The sequence below is a fragment of the Rhizomucor pusillus genome (genome assembly GCF_041956525.1).
Source record: "Rhizomucor pusillus strain CBS 183.67 unplaced genomic scaffold VTP01scaffold_24, whole genome shotgun sequence".
NCBI lineage: Eukaryota > Fungi > Mucoromycota > Mucoromycetes > Mucorales > Lichtheimiaceae > Rhizomucor > Rhizomucor pusillus.
Genome location: NW_027192166.1, coordinates 1 through 18,549, shown reverse-complemented (window position 1 = coordinate 18,549; position 18,549 = coordinate 1). Strand labels below are relative to the sequence as shown.

The following is an 18,549-nucleotide window of genomic DNA, read 5'->3' as shown; positions in this document are numbered from 1 at the left end:
TTCGTCGACGACAGAACCTCTTCCATTTTCAAATAAGATACTTGCGGTTTCTGGTGTAATTGTGAAAAAGAAATAAAACAGAGACGAGCATTTTGCTGTGCTTTTATGTATCCCAAGATGCCAAGACTTGTCCTACAAAAGCTTCTTGGCAGCAAGACATCTGATTTGCCTTCATATGAATTGATTTTCCATCTGGGCAAATTTATTTTTCGTTCTCGCTATTGGGCGAATCTACTTTCCGGAAAGAGTGTGCACTCGAAACGCTGAGGCTAATTTACCCGCCGGAGAAATTAAAGCAACACTGACCAGGAGCAGCTGAAGCTTACCATCGAGACACTAAAGTTCGCCCAAATGACGCTGCTTTTGCCGGATGTAATGATTTTTACTCCTGAAAAGGAACATACGTCGCCAATAACACACTTTATCACTAGAGGACTGTAACACGCTGGACGAGGCTCACGGCTTAGAAAGAGCGCAAGTCGTCCCCTATTCCAATAAACTTATAACATTGACTCCAAATATTTTCCGAATGTTGTTCTTTTGTTGATGTTTGTCAATAGCTTTCCATAATTAACTCTTTCTTTTTTGACATTGCAGAAGAAATCCTCAAGTTGCACCTGGAATTTCCTCTTTTCTTGACAGCGATGCCGCTCTTTATAACTAGCCGATGAAAATTTCTGCAAAGCAGAAGCAGAATCAAAGCTTAACCGAATTTTACATAATCAAGATAAGGTAACCGCTCATAAATTTTGGAGCTTCATGACGTGCCGCTGCATGCCTGGTTGTACCCTATGATCTACATACGAACGGATTGTGTGAATCTTGTTGATAGTTTAAAATATATTTAAGCACATACGAAAAAATAATAACTACAATGAATTTCGAGAGTATACGACAGAAGCGGAATTAGAGTATAACAGGCGGTGATGGTAGTTATGATGTTAGTACAGGGCGTCCAGTTAGCATGATTCGTCGACTGCCTATGGGCGACATTGTAAGCTTTTTCCGACCCTGCCGGCTGCAAGCTTCAGATGCGGTTTTGTCGTGCTCTGGATCCCTGTTTTGCTTTTGTTTGCTTTGCATTGAAATATCTGCTGCTGCTGCTGATGATGATGATGATGATGAAGAGTAAGATTTTCGACGGAATAGAACCAAGTCCAATAACTTTCGAGCCATTTGGTGAGAGGTGGTGGTGGTATCTGCATCGTTGTCATCCTTGCTTTGCTTGACGTTCCCGACGAGGCGCGGATTAACAAATTCCACAGACGTGCGCCTGAATAAACCGGATAATTTCCGGGCCCCTGACCTTCGTGACCTTTTGCAGCATGATGTATTATTGCTGCTATCAACTTCCGAAGATTGTGCAAAGGATTTTATTTGCAACCCCGCTTCTGCACCAGCGCAGCAAGGAGAAGAGAGTTGTGAGCATGGTTTAAATAAATAGATCATAAGATCACTTACCTTGCACAAGTGTCTGATATACATTCTTGTCTAAAACTTTGAATCCATCGTGCTGGGCGATGTATTCGGCATTGTTTACAACATAATGTAGAATGTGCTCTCTCGCATCCCTGAGGATATCCCGGACCTTGTTGCACTGCTGCACCGCATGCCGGCTCATCAAATCGCGAACAATGCTTTGATACATGATCAATGCATTTTGCTCGTTCATTTGGTTCTCCAGAGTCTGGCGTAAGAGATATTCAAGAAAATTGAACGAGTAGCTGATTCCGTCGATGCAGGATAGCAATGTGGGGTACTGTGAGCAGTAAAAGTTGAAATGAGCAGCTATAAGCTCTGTTGCGCGTAATTGGGCAAAGTCGACGATGGTCTCCAAGAGTCTGTACAGCTTGTTGCCGCACTCTGTCACGACGTAACATGCATGAAGTGTCTCGATTGCATTGAATTTGCTGATATATGACAGTAGTTTCCGGGCCAGTTGATGTTCCAGCTCCGGATGTGCATTGAGTACTTTAGCGAGTAGGGGACTTGCCCAATAGGTATGCAGTGCCTTGTCGGGTTCGTGAGTCAGTATGGTGATTGCTTTGTCGGTCATCTCCGCTAAGTATTCATCATCGAGGCATTGTTGCTGCGATCGGCTGTATGTAAACGCAAACAGCTGAATGACAATATCCCGGCATTCATCGCAGTAGCAGCTCCAGTTGTGGGCCATATCTGCCATGCGATCCCTGATCTGCTGGCAGCAGACGGCCATTCTGAGGTAGTCAGCTGCGAAGTACATGTCTTGGAGTTGTTTGGTCGCTTCACTCGCTTTATTTGAGCTTCCGTTGGTATTCACTTTAAGTTCGCCCGTGTACATGTAATGCAAAAGACCGTCGATGGAGTTTGACGTGAAGATACCAGGTGGCATAACGACAATGGCGGCATCGGACTCTTTAAAATCGCCGCGAAATATCGCAGCAAAGTAAGGCGAGTGTTCTGCTAGAATTGTCTTGTGACACATCCATCGAGTCTTCTCCTCCTCCATCACGGCGGCAGCGCCGAAATGTCTCACTCCTGTTTGATTGACATGCACCGTCTTGTTGATTTCAGAACGCGTGTGCTGTTCCGGTCGCAGCAGCAAGCTGACATTAGGAGACCCTCGATTGCTTTCGGCAGTGGCGTCTAAAGCCATTGCAGGTATTGGAGAAAAAAAATAAGGGGGTGAGAGAAGAAAGGAGTAAAAGGGAAATGGTAAATCCTACTTTTCCGCTGAGGCGGCAGCCCGCGCGATCTTTATGCAGCCTTAAAAGTCAGCCGATCTTGCGGTTTTCGGCACTGGTAGGCAACGGCCTCGAACAGTCGAAAGGTTTAGTAAACATTAAATCGACTCAGCCAAATCGATAGTTTGGAAGGAAAAAATACTTTCCGCTCTTGTGTCGCATGACTGTAACGGACCAAAACGTAAAGTACCTATTCCTCTGAGGAGTAGGACTTTCTGGATGTAATTCGATTACAATTTTGGTAATAACAGTTTCCTCTGATATATTGGCGTACGTGCTGGTTTATAGATAGGCACCCGCAGTGACGAATATTTCTCATGTTCATTTTCGAAACCTCATGTAATTGCACCGTGCTATTCATAGTTGACCTACTCCATAAGCAATGTCGAATGATTCTGAGGTGTTAAAGTTTCACTTCACGGAGATCATACGATTATTTAAGTTTACGAGCTGGACTTGTCTTCTCCTATTATGCATCATATAAGATTGCACTAGCAGAGTCTATAACGACGATCGGAGGAATACGAGCCGCGTGCAATGTTAGGTACAGTGCAAAGCAAATCTATAGCATGCAGCGGGTTACTATAGACAGCAACATGCATAACCTGTTCCGGTCTTCTACATATCAGTTCACCGCTTATTTTTACTTCAGATAGATTATCATAAACGTCTTGAAAACTCTTCGCATTAGAGGACTGGGGAGCAACGATGTTCCTGAATCATTTAAATGAAGTGATTTGCAATGCACTTAACACTCGATACAGACAAAACTGCTAAATACAACTCAAGTCGGGAACTGTGAAGATAAGTTTACCGGAATGTAACCGCCATACTTGTATTTCATCAATGACAATATGTTTGAAACCAGGAAACATACATCAACGCTAAGTACAGCAGTTTCCAATGGGCCGATCATTCCGGTATCACACATCAACAATTCAAGCCAAGGGCTTCGGCTTTGGTCTGCCGTGGCCTCGGTTTCCATGACCACCGCGATAGCCTCCACGTCCGCGGAATCCTCCACGTCCGGAGTTCTGACCGTTAGCATTGTATCGTCGCTGTTGATGCGGTTGTTGATGTTGGATTTCATTGGCATTCTGCTCGTCATCCTGCTGTCGTTGTTGCTGTTGATGGCGGGTGGCTTCTGCCGCTTCGCGGTTAGGACGCTGCACTTCGAAATCGTCCAGAGCATTTGGTGCCACGTAAAGATTCTTATCAATGACAGCCGGAATAGGTTGAATTTCGGTTCCAAGCTCACGTTCAATTTTGTACAAGTTGAAACGATCTTCGTAGGTGATAAGGTTGATCGCTAGACCAAGATGGCCAAAACGACCGGAACGACCAATACGATGGAGATAGGTTTCAGCGTTCTTTGGAAAGTCAAAGTTGATGACCACATTCACCGCCTGAATATCGATACCACGCGTCAAAAGATCTAAATGCAGTTGTAAGTTACCACAGACATGTGCGCATTTGTATCGATTCATGCTTACCTGAACATACAAGGTTTCGACACACGCCCTTTCTAAAGTCGTGGAAAACACGGTTTCGATGGCTTTGCAACATTCTTGCATGCGAATAAAAGCAGGAATATCCAAGATCGGTAATCTTTTTTGCGAGAAGTTCAACGCGGTTGGTGGAATTACAGAAGATAATGGACTGGTTGATTTGGAGCTAAAAAACGCACGTTGTTAGGCACTTGAGGATTTCCCGAAAAGTCAACCCGTCTATACCTTGGAGAACAGGGTGTTCAAACAATGGACCTTTTGTCTTTCTTCAACGAAGGCGTAGAATTGGGTTACACCACGCAAGGTGAGTTCGTCCATCAAGTTAATCTCATAAGGCTTGGTCAAATATTTCTCCTTGAAAGATTTTACAATCATAGGGAAGGTGGCACTGAAAAGCATAATTTGTCGTTCTTTGGGGAAAAGCTTGATCAATTGGTCGATAATAGGTGTAAATTCTGGTGATAGCAACTTGTCTGCTTCATCCATCACAAAGGTGTGTGCTTCACTGAAGTCCGCGATGCCTTTTGAAGCTAAATCCAGCACACGTCCAGGGGTTCCCACAACAATGTGAACAGTTTCCCCAAGGCGCATGATATCATCCTTCAGAGTAGTACCACCGGTTGTTACCATTACTTGTACACCCAAATGTTTACCAAGAGTCTTGCAGACTTGAGATGTTTGCAGCGCTAATTCACGAGTAGGTACAAGTAGGAGGGCTTGGATCTTTGGTTTCTTATTGTTAATCTTTTCCAAGGTAGGGATGACAAACGCTGCAGTTTTGCCCGTGCCGTTCTTAGCTCTAGCAAGTATATCTCGTCCAGTCAAAGCAATAGGAATCGCTTCTTCTTGAATAGGTGATGGTCGTTCGAATCCAGCTTCAAAAATACCCATCAAAAGTTCTCGTTTCAGAAAGTAGTCTTCAAATTCGTTGCCTTTCGTTGCAGTCACATCCTGCAAAGCAAAAATTCCCATAAGTTTGTACGAAAACACCCAATTTCAGTTGTCTCGGTTTTACTTCTGTCTGCGGTCGCGTGTCCTTTGCGGGTACTTGGAGATTTTGCTTCCAGCTGTCGTTTTCGTGGCTACAAGATCGGAGAAAAAGAAAGGTAAGCTCGAGTTCAGCCTTGCAGGCGACAAGTTCCAAGATCCACCGGGGAAAAAACCACGCATGGTTTACATGCGTCCGATGAAACAGCTGGCAAGTAGAAACAGGGTATATACCTCATTGTGTGAAAATTTAAACTCTCGGGTTGCTGTCAACAAATAATAGTACGAGTATATGACGTCGTTCGTGTTAATGTTCTTGTCACCGGATAGGGATTGTCGTTGAATTTAGCACCCTGAAAACAAGATTGAGGGATTTTGCTGACTTTAGGTTGTTGTGCGGGCGAAAGGGAAGCGATCAATTCGGTTGCGTCGTGGTGGGGAGTTGACATTTCCGTGACGGCGAAGGGATTTCCAAGCGGAGGTTCGAACGCACATATTCCCGGCAGCCAGGATCACATCCCATTCGAAGTTGCTTTCTTTAATACTGTTAAAATGGGTGGAGGAGGTATGTAACATTGTGACAATGGAATCTAGTTACAGAACTGACTGAATCTATAGATCTTAACTTGAAAAAGAGCTGGCATCCAGCGACACTTAAAAACCAAGAGAGAGTTTGGAAAGAAGAGCAAAAGCATGCAGAGGAACAGAGAAAGATCGAACAAATGAAGAAGGAGCTTATGGAAGAGCGGCAGCTCCAAGAACTCCAACGATTACAGGAAGATGCGGGACAAAGGTATTGATTGTTGATTCTTTTATACAAGTGTACATTAGAAATCTGATTTGAAATTGTAGGAAACGATCTGATCGTTTAGATTGGATGTATGCGGCACCCAACTCTGGAGGAATGAAACGAAATAACGATGAGATGGAAGAGTATTTATTGGGAAAGAAGAATGTCGATACTCTGATACGAGATAAGACCAGCAAAGAAACCGTGAGTAGATCAAGGTGTTGTGTACGGACGTGCACTATTGCTAACTTGAAATAGGTCGCTGCCAGCGCGGATGAACGTTTTGCTATATCAAATTCTAATGCCAACACGGCTAGAGATATCCAAGCAAAGATACGGGAAGATCCACTGCTTATGATCAAGAAACGAGAGCAGGAGTCACTGCGAGCTATTGTTGAGAACCCTCTGTTAATGGAGAAATTACGAAAAAAGGACAAGAAGAAAAAAGACAAGAAGGATATACGAAAGAAGGAAAAGAAGAAGGAAAAGAAACACCATTCGCATAGTCATAGCCATTATCGTGATGACAGAGACCGTGAACGGAGTCGAGAACGAAGCCCTGTTATGGACCGTGATTATTATGCAAGCCGAGACTATAGTCGTAGAAGAGATCGTGATTCAAGTCGAGAACATAGCCATAGCAGAAGACGCTATAATTAATGAAATCGACAGAAACTATACCAGTCCATTAGCTTGAAGTCTATTTATATATAACTCGCTTTTAAATGAAGCTGGAATGCATATGCGACGTTCAACTCACTGTTTGTGTTATCAATGAAAATGACAATAGGTTTGCCGGGGACCATATTGGAAAGGCTTCGTTCTGCAAGTAACACAGGTGACACCAGGTGCTGAAAATGAAGGCACGCGGCCCGTTCCACGAATCTTTCTTTTTTCCTCCTCCTCCTTCACAACTTTTGACACGCTTTTATTGTTTCTTTTCTTCTCCTTTCCTTTAGTCCCGTCTCTAATGACATTTTCGGAGAACGATCAAGACGATTTCTATGTGCGACGGCCTCCAACAACACCAGTACCGTCAAGTATGAAACCCCAAAGGGGCAAGCAACCAGCACAGCAACGACGTCCCAGTCGCAATCAATCATCGACTACTAAGGAAACAGCTTTCGATTCAGCAAACAATTTTTCTCCAACCGTTTCCTGGCCTATATTGCTTGCTGTGGTGCCTACGTTGGGTGCATTTTTTGCTGGCAGCGCTGATGCGTGGAGTGATTTTGTCATGATTTTGTTAATTCTCTATTACGTGTACAAATGGCTGACAGGTAAGCGGATAGACAAAGGTACCCAGTCTCTCGGTTATTTAACGAGGCGCTGTGATGCTTTTAATTAGTTCCCTGGTCATATTATGAAAGTGCGCGATTACGCAGTGCGCTGCACCGAAACGCAAACAGTATGCCTATCAACAAGGACGAGCCGGATTATGCAAAGCAGCTGGCGGAATTTAAGCGACGCAAAGCCATCACCAACGAATTGAAACGACATGAATTGTTTGGTCTCTTGTGGGTAACGACGTCTCCAATCCTAGCAGGAATTACACTTCACTACAGCCGCTACTTCCTGGCAAACTACGAGCGGTACATGAGCTCGTTCAATGTCGTTGTCTTTGTCCTTGCCGCATCGCTCAAGCCTCTCGCACATGCTATGACTCTACTTCGGGAACGCACGCTGTACTTGCAGAGCGAGATACAGACATCTGAGAGTCAGGTGCAATTGCTACAACGCAAATTAGACCTGATGGAAGAGGAACTAGATACGTTGCGCAAGGCATTTGCAACGAAAAAGGATCTAGGCCAAGTACGAATATAATTTTGGTGCGTCTGTGTTCTAACATGTGATTGACTAATAATTACTTTGTTATTGAAAAGGTGACAGAAGGCCTCAACCCCACCATCGAGCAACTCGCAAAGACTTTGAAACGGTTTGAAAAGAAGGAAAATGCACTGCGATCGTGGTCCGAGGATCGCTTCTCAGTCATCGAGCAAAAGGTCTCCGAGTTCGATCAGTATATCTGCTACCGAGTCGAACAGGAGCAGCGGCAGTCTGCTCACAGTGTAGTCGTGACCTTGATATTTTTGCCATTCAATGTTGTACTCTGGGCCGCCAAAAGCATGACTGGATTTCTGCCGGTGCCACGAGCGCTTTTAGGATCTACAGCTTCGGATGCAGGAGACAAGAAGTCTCTGCAACATCATCACCATACGTCTCTGACCAGGCATTTAACACATCCAGATGCCACTCGAACACCATCTATAAAAAGCGTCGCTGAACCACTGGAACTCAGCTATTCAACAGGAGATGAATCCGTTGCAGCATTTGGTATGAGTCGGGGACGTAGTTTGAGGTCCTAAAAGTCATCTTACACACGCATCTATCTCTCTTTTTTTTCTTCCCCTGTTTACCCCTCCCTATTTCGATATATATGACATCCTCAATATCAAGTCATCATCCCTCCCTTTAACACCAATCACAACACATCCTTGTTATCCATGTAGTATCCGTATTGTCTCTATATTCCTTCCTTGACATTGACTCTATCTCTCCTATCCATATACATATATATTCGACATCATTCATTCAAAACTATTAACATATCCTAACGTAGTTGAATTAAAGTAGTATCTTTTTCATACATTAATTGTTGATTCGCGAGTGTGACTGACCATGCATTCTCGACTTTTCCCTGGGCCGTCAAACTTCTCCGCTTCCGTGTTTGTTGCTTCTTTGCACTTTCTACAATGAACCACTTGCTGCGCACTTCTATCCGTGCATTGAGCCGTCCCGTCTTCCGTAACACTGTAGCTGCTGCTGCTGCACCCCGCGTGGCACCTCGCTTCGTTCCCATGGCCCGCCCGTTGGCCATGGGATCTGCTCGATTTATGAGCAGCGGTACCAGTAAATATCGCGCGCGCTTGTTTTTACACGAGTTGATAAAGTCGCTAACCCATTTACACGAACAGTCGACTCTGATCTTACGCACAAGCTGGAGGAAGAGATCCAGTATGAAAAGGCCAACGACGAAGGCACACCCGAGTTTGTCCAGGAATTCCTGCAAGCTAATTCCTTCCAAGTAAGTTGTACATATATATGCTCGGCGTATTTTTTCGCAAGAAACTCAAAAATATTATGGTAGATTGACGACAAGCCTGGTCACGATGAAGTTACTTTGACGCGCACTTTTGGCAATGAAAAGTAAGTCGATGGAGGATCTTATTTTAGTGACACTGCAAATTTTTAACAGGCGCATAAATCACCAGGATCCGCATCTTGTTCTCCATCAGTGATATCAACAACTTGCAAACCGACGACGAGTTTTTGGCTGCACAGGAAGGTGAAAGCGAAGGTGAAGAAATCTTGCCCCAGTCCTTCCCCGTCCGTGCATCCGTGGTGATTGAAAAGGATGGCAAGGGTGCTTTGACTGTCGATACTATGGCCATGGACGGTGAAATCTCCATTGAAAGCATTGTTTTCTACAACGATAACAAGCTTGCCACCGAGCAGTCAAGCGAGGCTGACTGGCAACGCCGTGGTCTCTATGTCGGCCCGCAATTTACCGAATTGGATGAGGTGAGTTGGGAAGAGGAACATGCATAGTTTTTTTTTTTTTTTTGCAAGGATTGTGTGACTGAACGTTGTAACGTATATAGAATCTGCAAAGCCTGTTTTTGCAATACCTTGAAGAGCGTGGCGTAAACGCCGGTTTGGCCACCTTCTTGCCTGATTACATTGAATACAAGGAGCAGAAGGAGTACATGAGGTGGCTCGAGAGTGTAAAGAAGTTTGTTACTGCATAAGCATATCCAAAGAATACATGCATTTGAACCATAATAGAGAACGATTACATTGTGAAGAAAGTATCGATTTGTTATGTTATTGTAGCAATGAATATATTTGAGATAGTTTGTGCAGGGGGATTGATACCGGACAACTAGACACTAAAAGTGGGGGAGAAAGAAGCTACGATATTTGTAGTACAGAGAATGATGTTTGGGTGATGGAGCATTTAATTTGGTGCAAATTCAATGCGGACATGGACTTCACCGTGGCTAGTCAATCCGAGCTTGGCGGGCAATCTGACCCATTCATCAAAAACTTTGCCTTGATAGACATCAGCAAAGTCCACCTTGGCTTCGCCAATTTTGTCGCTGCCAACGGTGTCTTTGTCAAGGACCTTCAGATAGAGCTTGTGGAAGCTGTTGCCTTCGGGGACATTGAATGTAAATGTCTCGTTCCCTTTGGAGTTAAAGGTAAAAATGAGTTTAAGCTTTTGTTTAAGTGTTGTAATGAGAGAAATTTTGTACTTACAAACCGGGTTGTTGGTGTTCTTGAGTTCGCTAGTGCGCTGCTTGTACTTGTCATCCAACCACAATTCACTGCAAGGTGAAAGCTTTTAGCTCCATGATCAAAAGCATGCTTTTATCACTTTGCTTCTTACATGTATGGGTCGTTCTGTTCACAAAGACACGCGCCAAGTTAGCTTCTCTCTCTTACATTTGTTGCACCAAGCACGCATTACCTTTCCAAAGGTGTCTTCATCCTTCAAGTCCTTGGCTTCGACTGCGGAGTAAAAGATGATTAAACTCTGCATAGAAAAGAGTACAATAGCTTGTATCGACTTACAGATGGTCACAGTAAGGATTCCACCGGGGTAAGAGTGTCCGAGCATGTTGTTATGTAAAAATTCAGAAAGAAAGTTATAGGAGAGAAAAGTGTGCAAAGCAGGCACGCTCCTTTTTATATTCTAACGTGGATGGCAAAACGGGCCTACGGAAAGCTTGAGAGCATCATGCAGTTTTCCTGCGCGTCGTCGGGCATACAATCCCTTACGGTAACTGCATGGCGTTACACTTGTACACCAAAAATGTACATAACATGCACTTTGCTACGAAAGCAAGCATAATATCATGTCATTTTTGCTTCATCAATGATATATACTGGTCAGTTTTATGCGTGAGCAATGTACATACCTCGAAAATAGAAAGGTATGAGCATGAGGCTATTCGTATAAATGATGTCATTAACACATCTACAGACCGGCTACACGGAAACTGACCTGCTTCCGCCAAGATTGCTTTCCGGCAGATCCACCCGTTTTGGTATATGCAACCTTGCGATCCAACCAGTTGACCAGAATCTGAGCTAAAATAAAAATTTGAATGTGCCATTCCAATGAATGTGAAGCACCTCTGCCAAATTGGACCAGCCAAGCGAATCTGAGTCAGTCATGATGATGGATATGGTTCAGCCACGTGGAGGCAAAGCTAAGAGGAGTATGTAGCATGGGTAATGTAGGTGGGGCCATTAAGGTGAATCACACTGCCCATAAATTGATACTGTCACCTCGCCACTGATTGCCACAGATCGATAATTGGAAAATAGAAATAATTCCAAGAAAAGTGTTAATTTTTATATGCTGCCGTCAAAACCGACATTCAGCTTGGTTCGTACTGTATCGTCGGGCTTAACTGCGACATTGTTAGTTCGTTCATTGCCAAGGGTTTTATGTACATGAACTTGTTTGTCCAGTTCAACCAGCAAGTACGTCAACAATTCGAACACGCGCAGCTCCTCATAATTGGATGAAACTGACGTTGATATCAGCGCGCACTTTCTCAAACAATCTTGTCATGTTGCCTGAATTTTACGTGAGAACTCCAAAGTTTTCCTTGGAAGTGTCCGCTTCGTTGTCGGGATACCAGCAGATGGTGCTTGCAGCAACTCGCTTCTCATAATAACACAGCGCCGTCGAATTCCCGGCCTATTCAGACTGGCGCTCGCATGAAAAGACTCGTATTCCTCAGCATTTTGCAGGAACGTCAGCAGCAGTCCCGGTAAACATCTTCCCGATGATGAAGGACAGACAGATAGATCAGATTCAGAAACCGCCGTCTACATTGCCACCTGCCGGTTCATTGCTTCAGCTTTCGCGGGGTGTTTGACTCCACTTTGTCGCGTAGTTCGTCCAGCAGCGGGTGCCTAGCTAGATGGGTCTCTGCTGGTAAACTTTCGATTCTTGAAGGCACCGAGAATCGAGAAGGTAAAGAAAGTACGTTACATCCCACGCGTCGCTTTGGAAGAAGCATAATTTTTTGACGATTGCTGCATTTGTTGAGCTCGTTCTCTGGTATAGGCACGTGCGACCATTCAGTGGGAACACTTTGGATGTCTGAGAGAAATCACAGAATCCAATTCTGGTATACCATGAGCTGCCTTGCATGTTGCACATGGTACAAATGAACCGGGTAGTTCTTTGCTGCACATATCCATGTCAAATCTCTGTGGCAGTAGAGACATATTTCATGCTCCTTTGTTGTAAGCCTCTATGACAGCACGCAGGTATTTTTCGTGCGATGGTATATTCGATAAACTCGGCTATTGTTTGGATTTTATGACAAGTTTTACACATGTATTTATTGCTCATATCAGTCTGTATCATAGCTGTGCTCCTTCTGATGGTTAAAAGGTTTTGTTGTGTTTCAAAGTGCTTGAAATGATAGGGATAGGAAGAGGAAGAGGAAATTTGGGAACAAAGTGAAATCCAGTGAGATTGAGCCAAGATCCTTATGGCATTACAGTTCGCACAAATTATCTTAATTGCAGAATTGTAAAGTTCAGAAAGACAATGTATTTTCTTGCCACGAACTCGTACCTTTTTGACAAAGATATTCAGAAATGCTACGAGAGCTCAGTAACGCGGTGATATCTAGCCTGCACTACTTTAGAACATGACTTAACAACAACATAAATGTGGAACAGGGTGACGCGACCCGATACCGTGTTTCGTAGCATGTTGTGATCGAATAGCAAATCATCATTTTTTGTATTCCATAACACGTGTTCAGTCTCGTTCTCAGGTACGAATCAAGGCCGGGTACGCTGGTTCTATGCTTAGTCTATCTATTTCTGGATAACTTCGCAGGAAGACGCTTGTGAGGTATAAATTGAGGGAATGGTTCATTGATACATGGATATACAGGATTGCTACATTTATATTGCTACAATTATTCCTCTTCTGCTTCTGCTGCTTCTTCTTCTTCCTTGGGCGTGAACTCGATGCGAATATGGACTTCTCCGCGGCTGGCCAAGCCGAGCCATGCGGGCAGGCTAACCCATTCGTCGATAACGTCGCCTTCGTACACGCTTCTAAAGTCAATTGAAGCTTTGCCTATGTCATCACTGCCGATGAATTCCTTGTCGAGCACCTCGAGGTAAAGGTCGTGGAAACTATTATCTTCAGGAACATTAAAGGTAAATTGCTGGTCCCAAACTGGGTTGTTGGTGTCCTCGAGTTCGGTCGTTCGCTGCTTGTAATCGCTGTCTATCCATAGCTCACTATACCAGCAATGTTTGTTATTAGACAAACTTCCCGTACGATTTCATTATTATTGTACTTACACGAATGGTTTGTTCTATGAATTGCATTGAACAGAGTCAAGCATTACACATATTAGCTGTTTTTCTCCAGAACACGTTTACTCCAACTGTGTGTGTACCTTTCGGAAAATATGGTCATCTTTCAAGTCCCTGGCCTCGACTTGGCAGAGAATGTTTAGAAATGACTGATGCGTACGAGGAGACAATATTTGAGTACTTACTGACGGTCACAGTAATTACACCAGCTGGGAAAGAGTGTCCAAACATTTTTCTTGTTGTTGTTTTAAGGTATGGAGGAGGTAAAAAAGGCCCAGCGTCTCCATTTTATACTGCTATTGAATGGCAAAACGGGCCGTCGGCAAGTTGCGGGCATAGAATCCTGACCATTGCTTTTGTTACACTGTCCTTTACTGGCAGCTAAATACCTCTGTGTATTTAGGAAGCTAACGTAATGCAATGTGCCAATCAATATCACTCTACACGCAACAACATACTACAAGTTATACTGTGTAGAGGGAAGGGCTTTTGCATTTAATAGCTCTTTTAGAGGTGAGTAGGCAATAATTCGTTTTGAGATGCATTGCCAATCCTTTATCTGACTGTAGCGACACCAGACAGTACCCGCTCCCGGAATCACGGTCCGAACGACAACAGATATCCACTTTGGAGAAAAAAGAGCGCATCGATTCAAGCTTGAAATTTGCTCAGCAACAGTTTCGTCTGAGTAATAAACTTCATTGCTCTTCTCAGATATTGGCCTGATAGATGGAAAGAAGATAAATGCATACAGAAGCGAATTGTTGGGAGTCTTGGCACACAAATATTAACAGTTTCTTTTCATGGCATGTGTTTGAGACTATTAACACTTTAAGAAGGGCTTATACATCCAAACATTCGAAGGTGTGACTCTAGCACGGATGGCATGTCCAGCGCGCTATATCAACATGGATACTGGAAGAAGAAAATAGCGTAGTTGGATCCCACTGCTTTTGGGGATTGGGAGTCTACTACACATAGCATAGCATATTACATATTTAGGTAGACTTGAGACCCTGGAAACAAGTCTATCCTACATGATCTGCTATCTAGTTTTTGCATTAAGCTTTGGCGATGATGTAAAGTCTGAAAGGCGGAAATAAAAATAACATCCGCTTTTCATTTTTAAACCTTGCTCCCATCCGAGTTTTATGTATAAACTTGGATCTTTCGTACATCACTTGAGAAGAATGAATGGCTTGCGCGTTCAATCGATAATCTCCAACGCATGAGCAGAAAATGAAGCCGGAATATACATTGAAATAGCAAAGTCTTATTGATGTGCTGGGCATCTAACAAGATATAGAAACCGATAATACGTCAACTCACAGATGGTCCCATTGCTCTGTAATTAATCGATAGAATCAGGTGGAGTTGAGACTTTGCATGTACTATGTTTGTTCAGCGATGCCGTTTCTAACCAAATTCCCCATATCTTCTAGTGCCTTAAGAGTCTCTGTTGTTGTAAGAATACCTTTGCGGTTTACGAACACGTATGCATTATTCCTCCGCTAAGGCAAAGGTATGTATCCTAGAACTTTTCTAGGCGAAACTTCACATGCTTTGGTGTACAAACAAAAATGAAACCAAAAAATCACGCGATATTGCACCAAGTGATCGTAAAAAGTGTAAAAAACAAGAAATGCTTTTTTTAATGAAGATATATGCAAGACGATAGAGAAGAAGAAATGACATGCGCATCCAGGACCGGCTGGCGGAAAAAGAAAAGAAGGAGAACAAAAAATTACACACATGCATGTAGGTATACATTTTACATCTAATAATCAAGAGAGCCGCAGCGATGAATGATCATATCGCTTGTCATGTCAAACTCCTCGTCTTCTTCTTCACTGTCTGCGCCAAGAGCCACATGATGTTTACCCATCATCATCAGACGATGCACATCCTGTTTGTTGTTGTTCTTGAGATCAAATCCTTTCGCAGCTGCTGGCAGTAAGCACATGCGTTCCAAGGTAGGCAGTAACCGCATTAATTCTGCCACGTGTCGCTGGGACCACGTCCTTCGTGTAGCGAACGTAACATATCTTAGCTGCAGTGGCGCACTGCATTTTCTGAGTTCCTGTATGAGAGTTTTTGCATGAATATGCACCTGGCACCCAAGAACCAATTCCGACAGATCAGGGCAGTGGGTTAGGAGCTGGCCAAGGACACCTGCATCGATAGCTGCATAATTGGGGAGATTCGAAGCGCCGATCAATTCGAGTCGACGCAGGGCGTGTTTGCGTGTGAGCTTGAATGCATGGTTAGATAGAGTCATCCAGCCGCATACTGTGAGGTCCTTCAGCCGAGGGCAGTTGGAAAGGAGGTAGAGGACGATGTTGTCACGGACACCCCAAATCTGGATAGATTCAATGTGTGCTAGATGCGGACCGATGAGGTGTTTGAGGTCGTTCAACTGCCACAACGTCATATTTTTGCCAGAAGGAGGAGAAGCCTGTGAACTCTTCGACTGCGGCTCAAGTTTAACAGCGCGCCAGTTCCGTGGATGGTCACAGAACTGCTGTATCCGTTTACATGTATGTCGGGCTGTTGCAAGGTCTTGAAGTGACAAGTAGGACACGATGGTCCACAGCACTTCTGAAGGCAGTTTGTGCAGAGAGATCGAGCTAGTCATAATTAAGATTTAAAACACGAGTGGGGAAAAGACTTGAAGAAAGAAAAGAAAGAAATCTAAGTCGAAAATGGAATCAAGCAGGCTGCCTCTTTTATATCACAACTGACCCCCGCGGGCCAGGCCGAGAAATGTATGCATTTGCGTGAGGATGATCGACGAAATTGACTTTGGGTCCGGCCATTATTGTCCAACTATCCCCCTTTTGCTGCTAGATATTTTTGCTACCTTCTTTATATGTTTGTTTTGTTCCTGTTTTTTCTTTGCTTTCTTTGAGAATCGAGATAAATATGGCCAGATTGTTGTCCAAGCTGCGAGCGCGGAGAATGCGGGTATCAAACTGATCAAATACGTCAAATGTCATGCACTTTTGTTTTCCTTTGGTTTCGTTCCGATGCTCCAACAACCAGGACAGTTGTGAAGGACTTCATGGACGAAGATATCACAATCCATGCAAAACACCTGTTTGCATTTGGGACAAAGGAATTGTCCAGACGCTCCGGCCACCGGTTCAACCTTATCAAATGGCATCAAGCAGGAGAAGCAATGCGAGACCAGTCCAGCACTTCGGGGCAGTCCGAATTTAGAATACTGTTACAGCAAATTATTCAATATCCTCCACTTACCTGCTCCGTATTTCTTCAAAGTTGTGAACCGGAAACAAATGATGATACGATCTTGCCAAATGTGGAGATGACACGAGCGTAAGTCCGCACACATCACAGTCGCTCGGTAGTTCGCAAACTTTCGAAGCACATCGTGGGCAAATGTATCCCGTATTGGTCAGTTTTGAGTGGCTGTGATGATGCGTCAGATTAGACACACACATGGGCAAAATCAGCAGATACTTGCCAAACGCAGAAAGTCGCCTGATCCTCCGTCTGTCGTCGCGGAAATCCCATCATAACCAAATTCGACGATGTCTTGTTGGGTGCAATCGCAGGCGGTGGAATTGCATCAAACAACAGATCTTTGTAGTGTGCTTCATTCAGTACAACTCCGTATGTGCCTTAATGATTAGCAAATTAGCATTGCAGTCCTTTCATGCATCTTCCCTCCCAAAGTAATACCTTTGGTTGCTTGGCACAAAACTCGGCATATCTGGACTTCAGCTGCCAATCCAACAATATTCACTCGAATCGATTCTTTTTTCAAGACCTCGACCGTATCGTAGATGTTCCCAGGATCGCAAGTCGTCAAGGCACCGAATATTATCAAGATCTCCTTGGATCCATGACTCGGTACCCCGACCATACTGGATCTTGCAAGATGCAACGCATTCTGCAAAGATGGCTCGCCGCTCGTTTCAGTGTTCTTTCTTGCCTGCAAAGCGCGTGTGTGGTCGTTCGGGTTGCCGCTTAATTCTGTCAATTTTTCTGCGATTCCGTCTCGGGTTACGATGATACCGAGCTGAGAGATTGGATTTTGATCAAAGTATTCCGTTACGAATTGCTGTGCATACGTCAGGGTCAGTTCAACCCGGCTGGGGCGTAGATCTTTCTCGTTCATGGCATCAGACAGGTCAATGACCAGAAACAAGTGGCGGATAATTCCACGTTGGATTACTGCAGTGTCCTTTAGCAATCTTTAACAAGATCATAAGTACGCAGTCTTGATCTTGACGCTTTCAAGTTTACCTTCGACGTTTACGTTGCTGTTGCAACTGTGCAACGACGCTGCTTAATCGGCCTTCTTCGTCTTCTTGCAGTACATCCCAACTTCGCTTGTATTCTTCTTCCCAAGAATAGCCGGCCTTGCCTGTATCATCGTCGTGAGCTCCATCCAAGGTATCGTCAATATCTATGTATTCATCGTCTAGAGGTCGCTTTGAGCCCATGCTGTTGCGAACCGTGCTCCGCGCGAACGTTTCCGTTTTGGGAGGTCTACCGCATACGCCGTCACAGCGGTACCGCGCTGGTTGCGCGCAAGAATTCTGCGTTCAGAAGGAACCATTGATATGCAAGTACCATGAGAAAGAGAGCAATAAGCCTGAGGGCAGTTTCTTTTTCTCCATAGCCGTCTGGTCCATTATCGCAGTACGCCACCTAGAACACTATTGTGAACTCGGACGAACAACCATCAAAAAACACTCTATAACCTAGGATTCATCCGACAACGATGTCAAAAAAGTGGAAACAAAACCGCAAAATGATGTATGCCTCGCATGGAGAGGCCATAACAATTGAAGAAACAGTGCCGTTTAGCTCACGTCGACAATGGTCAACGATGTATCCAGGGACCACCAACGAGGAGGCGGTACCGGCCAGTCCCCACCACCCGAACAAGATATAACTTGCTGCCTTGAAATGTGCCGAAGCTGGCCACAGCAACCGTCAACAAGCCAACTTGCTCGGAGGCGCCCAACAGCCCCACCAAAGGAGGAGCCGTTGAGTCTACCAGCTTTGGCAAGACCTAGGCAAAAGTAGATGGGACACCTTGCTGTAGACCAAATAATATCCAATACAGTACCGCAGAAACCCCAAG

The 18,549-nt window shown here is 44.3% G+C and overlaps 10 protein-coding genes across 10 annotated transcripts; 3 read left to right on the top strand and 7 right to left on the bottom strand.

Moving 5' to 3' along the window:
- Nucleotides 1-933: 933 nt before the first annotated feature.
- Nucleotides 934-2,635, bottom strand: VTP01DRAFT_5632 (uncharacterized protein; the record flags this gene model as incomplete). Its single annotated transcript, XM_069384446.1, has 2 exons — nucleotides 934-1,391; nucleotides 1,462-2,635. 2 exons carry the CDS (start codon nucleotides 2,633-2,635, stop codon nucleotides 934-936), a joined length of 1,632 nt encoding a protein of 543 aa, XP_069235074.1.
- Nucleotides 2,636-3,661: 1,026 nt separating this feature from the next.
- VTP01DRAFT_5631 (uncharacterized protein) lies at nucleotides 3,662-5,457 on the bottom strand (the record flags this gene model as incomplete). Its single annotated transcript, XM_069384445.1, has 5 exons — nucleotides 3,662-4,158; nucleotides 4,217-4,397; nucleotides 4,457-5,182; nucleotides 5,247-5,313; nucleotides 5,453-5,457. 5 exons carry the CDS (start codon nucleotides 5,455-5,457, stop codon nucleotides 3,662-3,664), a joined length of 1,476 nt encoding a protein of 491 aa, XP_069235073.1.
- A 313-nt stretch (nucleotides 5,458-5,770) lies between these two features.
- VTP01DRAFT_5630 (uncharacterized protein) lies at nucleotides 5,771-6,668 on the top strand (the record flags this gene model as incomplete). The annotated part of the gene is made up of 4 exons (XM_069384444.1): nucleotides 5,771-5,783; nucleotides 5,837-6,011; nucleotides 6,071-6,212; nucleotides 6,267-6,668. The coding sequence occupies 4 exons, from the start codon at nucleotides 5,771-5,773 to the stop codon at nucleotides 6,666-6,668; spliced, it is 732 nt and encodes a 243-aa protein (XP_069235072.1).
- A 310-nt stretch (nucleotides 6,669-6,978) lies between these two features.
- VTP01DRAFT_5629 (uncharacterized protein) lies at nucleotides 6,979-8,374 on the top strand (the record flags this gene model as incomplete). Its single annotated transcript, XM_069384442.1, has 3 exons — nucleotides 6,979-7,288; nucleotides 7,357-7,820; nucleotides 7,892-8,374. 3 exons carry the CDS (start codon nucleotides 6,979-6,981, stop codon nucleotides 8,372-8,374), a joined length of 1,257 nt encoding a protein of 418 aa, XP_069235071.1.
- A 387-nt stretch (nucleotides 8,375-8,761) lies between these two features.
- On the top strand, nucleotides 8,762-9,817 carry VTP01DRAFT_5628 (uncharacterized protein; the record flags this gene model as incomplete). The annotated part of the gene is made up of 5 exons (XM_069384441.1): nucleotides 8,762-8,918; nucleotides 8,984-9,093; nucleotides 9,157-9,215; nucleotides 9,281-9,590; nucleotides 9,671-9,817. The coding sequence occupies 5 exons, from the start codon at nucleotides 8,762-8,764 to the stop codon at nucleotides 9,815-9,817; spliced, it is 783 nt and encodes a 260-aa protein (XP_069235070.1).
- A 209-nt stretch (nucleotides 9,818-10,026) lies between these two features.
- VTP01DRAFT_5627 (uncharacterized protein) lies at nucleotides 10,027-10,689 on the bottom strand (the record flags this gene model as incomplete). Its single annotated transcript, XM_069384440.1, has 4 exons — nucleotides 10,027-10,256; nucleotides 10,329-10,396; nucleotides 10,459-10,472; nucleotides 10,540-10,689. The coding sequence occupies 4 exons, from the start codon at nucleotides 10,687-10,689 to the stop codon at nucleotides 10,027-10,029; spliced, it is 462 nt and encodes a 153-aa protein (XP_069235069.1).
- A 740-nt stretch (nucleotides 10,690-11,429) lies between these two features.
- Nucleotides 11,430-11,753, bottom strand: VTP01DRAFT_5626 (uncharacterized protein; the record flags this gene model as incomplete). The annotated part of the gene is made up of 2 exons (XM_069384439.1): nucleotides 11,430-11,608; nucleotides 11,669-11,753. 2 exons carry the CDS (start codon nucleotides 11,751-11,753, stop codon nucleotides 11,430-11,432), a joined length of 264 nt encoding a protein of 87 aa, XP_069235068.1.
- A 1,271-nt stretch (nucleotides 11,754-13,024) lies between these two features.
- VTP01DRAFT_5625 (uncharacterized protein) lies at nucleotides 13,025-13,664 on the bottom strand (the record flags this gene model as incomplete). Its single annotated transcript, XM_069384438.1, has 4 exons — nucleotides 13,025-13,355; nucleotides 13,419-13,432; nucleotides 13,517-13,557; nucleotides 13,619-13,664. 4 exons carry the CDS (start codon nucleotides 13,662-13,664, stop codon nucleotides 13,025-13,027), a joined length of 432 nt encoding a protein of 143 aa, XP_069235067.1.
- A 1,546-nt stretch (nucleotides 13,665-15,210) lies between these two features.
- Nucleotides 15,211-16,068, bottom strand: VTP01DRAFT_5624 (uncharacterized protein; the record flags this gene model as incomplete). The annotated part of the gene is made up of 1 exon (XM_069384437.1): nucleotides 15,211-16,068. The coding sequence occupies one exon, from the start codon at nucleotides 16,066-16,068 to the stop codon at nucleotides 15,211-15,213; it is 858 nt and encodes a 285-aa protein (XP_069235066.1).
- A 357-nt stretch (nucleotides 16,069-16,425) lies between these two features.
- VTP01DRAFT_5623 (uncharacterized protein) lies at nucleotides 16,426-17,902 on the bottom strand (the record flags this gene model as incomplete). Its single annotated transcript, XM_069384436.1, has 5 exons — nucleotides 16,426-16,630; nucleotides 16,692-16,862; nucleotides 16,918-17,074; nucleotides 17,136-17,650; nucleotides 17,703-17,902. 5 exons carry the CDS (start codon nucleotides 17,900-17,902, stop codon nucleotides 16,426-16,428), a joined length of 1,248 nt encoding a protein of 415 aa, XP_069235065.1.
- Nucleotides 17,903-18,549: the final 647 nt, after the last annotated feature.